Genomic DNA, 6,000 nt, shown 5'->3' on the forward strand with positions numbered 1-6,000 from the left:
TCCGAATTAAATCCAAAGTCCGAATATTCCTTATTTGTTGATGAAATTTTCGAAAACTCCACCTTTGATTTTCCATGAGATTTTCAAAAATCTCATATATTGGAGAAGAGGGAATTGTTTATTATATTATTTGATCCCTTATTTATTCTCTTCCATGAAGAAATATAAATATGCTAGAATATCCTAGCATATCTTGCCAAATCTAAGAAGATCCTACCATATCTAATTTAATTAGGATTTATATTTTGAATCCCTTTTGAAGAAATCAAAAGTCACGCCACTTTTGGTATATCTTGGGGAGTATTTTATTTTATTCTTGCTCCGTGATATACTATTCTACTCCGTGAAATATTTTAATTTAATTATAGGCTAAATAAATAGCCTATAATTTTCGAAATCCTCCTAATTCTCAACGGATTCAATGCCAACTACTATCAAATCTCTCCATATCTTCTAAAATCTTTAATTTATTTAATTAAAGATATTATATCCTACACTCTATAGATAAGAGAGAGACCCTAACCCTAGAGATCAAAACCGGCGCCCCACTCCCCCATTATTTTCGAAAATCTCTCCCCACTCTCTCCAAGATTTCTTCTACTTTTCTTCAAGAATTCTTCATCAATTGAGAAGAATCCAAGTTGAAATTCAAGAGTTTATTGAAGAATCAAGGCTATAACTTGTTTCTACCATTCGTTCTTTTGGAAAAGGTACTTTAATTTTGATCTCCTCTTCTTCTACCGATTAATCGGTGTTCTTGAGCCACATGCATTTAGATTGAGTGAAGGGGGAAACTAAATTGATGAATTTAGGATGTATGGATGTGTGTGTGTGTATGTGGCCGTGTGTGTGTGGTCGTGTGTGTGTGTGTGCGCGCACGCCTCGGCGTGCGTGCACATGTGTGGTGTTCGTGTGCGTGTGTTGTGTGTGTAGAGCACTCATGCATGACATGATTTAATGGTGAATTTGGAGTTGTTATTTGAATAAAAATGATATGCTAATCATACCTTGATTTTGGATGATGATATTAAAGATTTATCGATAGAAAAAAGGGAAACATGGGAACATGCATGATTTGAAATCAATGATTGAAACTGATTTATGATACGCCTAATTTAAAGGTGATACTTCGCGCTCTCAGCGTGATAAACGAGGAGAAGAGAATACTTTCGAGCTAAGCCGACGAGGTGGGCTTTCTTTTAAAATAAGGACATTGTCCTAAACTGATATTGATGAGAATGAGATATGTGTTATCATGCCTTGATTTGTTTTGTCGTGCCTATCCCTCGTGGCTATGCCACTATGGATTTAATCGAATTCGGATCCTTGTAGAGCCGCAAACTCTACTTGGATTAGTGTACACCAATGTTAGATCGAGTGTCAGCGTACGGGTTGGCCGGTCTAGTGACCTGGACTGCAGCCGCATTCCTTGTCATGTAGAATGAGGATATGGTAAACGTCGATGTGAAAAAATGGTTGCGCGACCGTGATATTTGATAAAGAATATATTTTGGTGCCTCGGGTCTTTCTAAAGTTAAAACCCCGATGGACACTTGAAAATGCCATGATAACTATATCTGTGATAAAACTGTTTTCGGCAATGAGTCCACTGAGTATGATTATAAGTACTCAGCCCTGCATGTGTTTTCCCTATGTGCAGGTTGAGCGGTGGCGAGCGGGCGGCGGTGTTGAGTAGGAAATAATAAGATGATCTGTTGGAACTCTAAGTGTCGTTGTGTCTCCATACATAGCCTCACTTCTTTCTTGGTCGCTTCCGCTATATTATGAAACTTGTGATCTTTTGGTTGGGTTAAACTCTTTTATTTCGTGGGAATATGTTAGATACAAAACAGATGAGATTACTTTGGAACTTTTGCTATTTTTGAGCATATTTGGTGATAGCCTTTTTGTTGGATTTCATTGCTAAGACATTATTTCTCTCCTACTTAATTGTTCATTAAATGCTTTGGTTAAATCCCTTTTTAAATGGAACCCTAGTCTATGATCTTTGATGTATTTAAGTCCGCCTAGTTAACGATCGCCGCATTTACTATACCCTAGATGGGCGGGTCGTTACAGTTGGTATCAGAGCCTCAGTTCTTTCCGCTCTGGACCCAAGAGTCTTGTTGAATTAAAAATCTGAAATTTGTGTAAATTGACTAATTGATAATAGTCGAAGGATCAACACTGCAACTCGTCTCCGCTCAACCACGATGAATGAGGTAACAAGTATCTCTTGAATATTGATTTGAATTATGAAATATTGGAAGTTGAATCGAATGGGAGTTGTTGTGATATTTGGAAATTGTGTTGGATTATAAAATGATGATTATGCATGCAATTGAAATTGCGGATTATGATTATGCAAAATAAAAGATGAATGTTGTTATGCAAGTGATTTGCGACTAAGATCGCTACGAATCGAATAAATGAAATTCTATATGATTTGCGATTTGTGTGATATGTGATGAACGACATCTATGAGAATGAACTTGAGCATGCCGCTAAACATAGTTGTAAGTCGTGTCGTGAATGAAAATTTTGTGATAATATCAAACTTGGAGGCATCAAACGCCGAATACGAGGCGAGCGACTTATGAGAATGAAATGCGAATCATCGAAACGCAAAAATGTATATATATATATACACACCTTTTGGCACGGAAAGGAAATTCCGTTATTTCTTGATATGATATTATCTCCACACCTCCGTCGTTCGACGCATACACACACATATATATATATATATCCATCGTACTCTCAGCATAAGTTGAAATCTTATACACTATTGATATTTTCTTCGATCCTTGTTCTGATGCTGAGATTTCTTTTGTAGATGCTTAATCATTATTACGCACCGATGCGCGACCGTTACGCGAAAAACAAGGTTTTCCCTGTCGAAACCTACCAAGAGTTTGAGTGGGATGGAAAGTCCTTTCTCCTAACCTACGTCACTGAATTCTACGACCGCTGGATGGATGCATACGCGTATGGAGGAGTTACCCATCACGCGGGGATCTCGAGATTGATCCACACTCTGTCGAGTCCTTGGAGCGAATGGACTGCCCAAGCTGCATTGCCATATACATGGTTCAGTCCGCCAGAGTACAAGCCTCGAGGCGATATAATCGGCTTGATAGGAGTGCTACTCCCAGCCATGGCAACTGCAAGGGATGGACCGCCGCTTAGTCCCCCACCGCACAAGTATCCCCCGGGACAGGCCCGCCGATGGAGGTATCGTCACGATAAGGAGCCGCATGTTGATCGTGTCCCTAATAGGCCAAGACTTAAGGCTAACGCGGCTAACCCTTTGATTATCCACGGGAATGTGGAGGACATGCGTGCGATAACTCCGCCGCCCCCGGATGTTGGTGAATATGGCGAGAATGAGGGACCGGACGAGGAAGGACCTGCTTTAGAAATGGATGAGGATGAGGACCCCGAGGAGGATATGAACGATATCGACTAGGAGTGATAGTCGTGGAATATTTGTTTTGGCTTCCCCCATGTTTTTGGATTGATTTGTTGATTTTCTACCTTATAATTTTTGCTACTCTTTGACCGATTGCTTTGATACTAAGACCTCTATGAGGCAAGGTTTTTTTTATTAATATGCCATGGGGAGATATTATTTTGATTCAATAGATTGCCTTTCGTACATGGTAAAAATTATCTATCACTATGTTATCACGCCATCACCTCATGACTCTTGTCGCATCACCATTTTTGAATACCTATTGGTGCCCTGCACTCGCCACTTAAATTGTACAACTGCTTCTTAAGTACAATTACCTTGATAATATGGAACATTGATCTTTTGATAACCTTGACGCAGCCGATTTTTGGTAACAATGTTGATTGACACTACTCTTTGCAATCCGTCTACGTGACGAACTTTTGATATCTTGTGCTTGGCCATATACTCTAAAACAATTGACCCATGAACCTTGTTATTCAACTATACCACGTGACTATGGTTAGAATCATGGGAATATTTTGTGTTGATAAATCAGGATGCCACCAAGACGCCACCGAGAACCCACTCCTCAACCGGAGGAAGAGGACAGCGTGTCACAACCCATCCTGCATCCTCCACCTCCTCCGCCTCCGGTCGATCGAGAAATCGTGAAACTATTCTTGGAGCAAAAGCCACCTGTGTTTGACGGATTGGGAGAACCGGCCAAGGCTGAATCTTGGATCCGGGCAATAGAGCGCATCTTCGCGATTTTGAGATGCAACGATAGAGAACGCATGAGTTGTGTGACCCATCAGCTGACTGAGGCAGCCGATTTTTGGTGGGATACTAGAACGAAGACTATGCCACGAGACCAAGTAGAGGCGATGACGTGGGAAGGTTTCAAGACGGAAATATACAACAAGTATGTGCCGAAGAGCTATCGGAAAGCAAAGGCATCGGAGTTCCACAATCTGACACAAGGACGCATGACGGTGACCGAGTACGATCGAGCGCTTAACAGCATGACCCGCTACGCCCCCGATCAAGTCGACACCGACGAGAAGCTATCCGACAAGTTCCATGAGGGACTGAAACCCGAGATAAGAATGTCGTTGGCCAGCCGAGGGAGACTCCCCTACACCGAAGCGTTAGCACTTGCGCTAGATATTGAGGCAGCAATGCCTAAGGAGAAAGCTAAGGAGAACACTACCTCGTCTTTACCCCCACCGCACTACTCCAGAGAGAAACGGAAGTGGGACGAGCCTAGAACTTCACACGATGGAAAACGGCACCAGTCGAGCCAGCATCGGTCCCAGTACGAAGGAGGGCAGCGTACGTCTAGCCAGAGAGGAGCCTACCGACCGAGGGCACCACAATGCAATGTGTGCTCTAAGTACCATTTTGGAGAATACCGATATCATAACGTGATCAAGTGCTACACTTGTGGAGGAAACGGTCACTTCTCTAGGGAGTGTCCGAGTAACAAGGTAGGATCGGGATCGAGACGGAACGATCAGGGATCCCGTCAACCAGCGAGGGCACCGCCGAATGAATCGGGAGGAAATCGCGACTCATCGTCGCGGCAACAACAACCTCACCGCCCCAGACTTCCTCCCCAAGCTAGAGCGTTCGCGCAGGAACAGAAAAAGCCAAAGAAAGAGCAAGAGGATCGTGGGAAAGGAAATTTGACAGGTATGGGCGAAATTCTCAACACCCCTGTTGTTGTGTTGTTTGACACGGGCACATCGCACTCGTTTATATCTGAACTATGTGTGCACACTTTGATCTTACCTACTAGCGAATCTGAACGTAGAATGATGGTGTCCTCACCAGTAGGAGGAATGATAGAAATATCTAAAACGTGCTCGAACATAGAAATTGTTATGGGAGAATTTAAGATAGTTGCTCATGACTTGCGAGTCATAAAAATGGAGGATATCGATATAATCTTGGGAATGGACTGGCTGACAACGAACTTTGCGACGATTCGTTGTAAGGAGAGGCAGATATCTCTACAAGCTCCGGGAAGCGAACCAACCATATACCACGGAATCTCGATGAACCGGCGAACCGCCATCATATCCGCGCTTCAAGCGACCGCAATGATGAGAAAGGGGCGAACTGCCTATCTCATCCACCTCCATGGAGAGGAGAAGGACGAGAAGAAGATGGAAGATGTTGCTGTTGTGCAAGAATTTCCCGACGTTTTTCCGGAAGTGTTACCTGGACCACCGCCAGATCGACAATTGGAGTTCACGATTGACCTTGAACCGAGAGCCGCACCCGTATCAAAGGCACCCTATCGAATGGCGCCAAAAGAGTTGGAGGAATTAAAGATACAACTCCAGGAACTCATGGACCTAGGTTTCATTAGGCCTAGCGTCTCGCCATGGGGTGCACCAGTACTATTCGTAAAGAAGAAGGATGGATCAATGAGGATGTGCATCGATTATAGGGAGCTAAACAAGTTGACTCTTAAGAACAAGTATCCACTGCCAAGGATAGATGACTTGTTTGATCAACTTCGAGGAGCAGGAGTCTTT

General features: G+C 42.9%; 1 protein-coding gene across 1 annotated transcript; it reads left to right on the forward strand.

The window, feature by feature from the left end:
* The first annotated feature begins 4,014 nt into the window (after positions 1 to 4,014).
* LOC148933807 (uncharacterized) lies at positions 4,015 to 5,275 on the forward strand. The gene is made up of 3 exons (XM_089061587.1): positions 4,015 to 4,772; positions 4,926 to 5,149; positions 5,256 to 5,275. The coding sequence occupies exons 1-3, from the start codon at positions 4,015 to 4,017 to the stop codon at positions 5,273 to 5,275; spliced, it is 1,002 nt and encodes a 333-aa protein (XP_088917713.1).
* The last annotated feature ends 725 nt before the right edge of the window (positions 5,276 to 6,000 follow it).

The sequence above is a fragment of the Salvia hispanica genome, chromosome 1, assembly GCF_029641045.1.
Source record: "Salvia hispanica isolate PSC_SH4W2 chromosome 1, Shi_PSC_v1, whole genome shotgun sequence".
NCBI lineage: Eukaryota > Viridiplantae > Streptophyta > Magnoliopsida > Lamiales > Lamiaceae > Salvia > Salvia hispanica.

Coding starts and splice junctions, on each gene's coding strand:
- LOC148933807 (XM_089061587.1), top strand. CDS start 4,015: ATGCCACCAAGACGCCACCGAGAACCCACTCCTCAACCGGAGGAAGAG. Junction 4,773..4,925: donor TCGAGCCAGCATCGGTCCCA/GTACGAAGGAGG, acceptor TCACTTCTCTAG/GGAGTGTCCGAGTAACAAGG. Junction 5,150..5,255: donor TGGGAAAGGAAATTTGACAG/GTATGGGCGAAA, acceptor CTTACCTACTAG/CGAATCTGAACGTAGAATGA.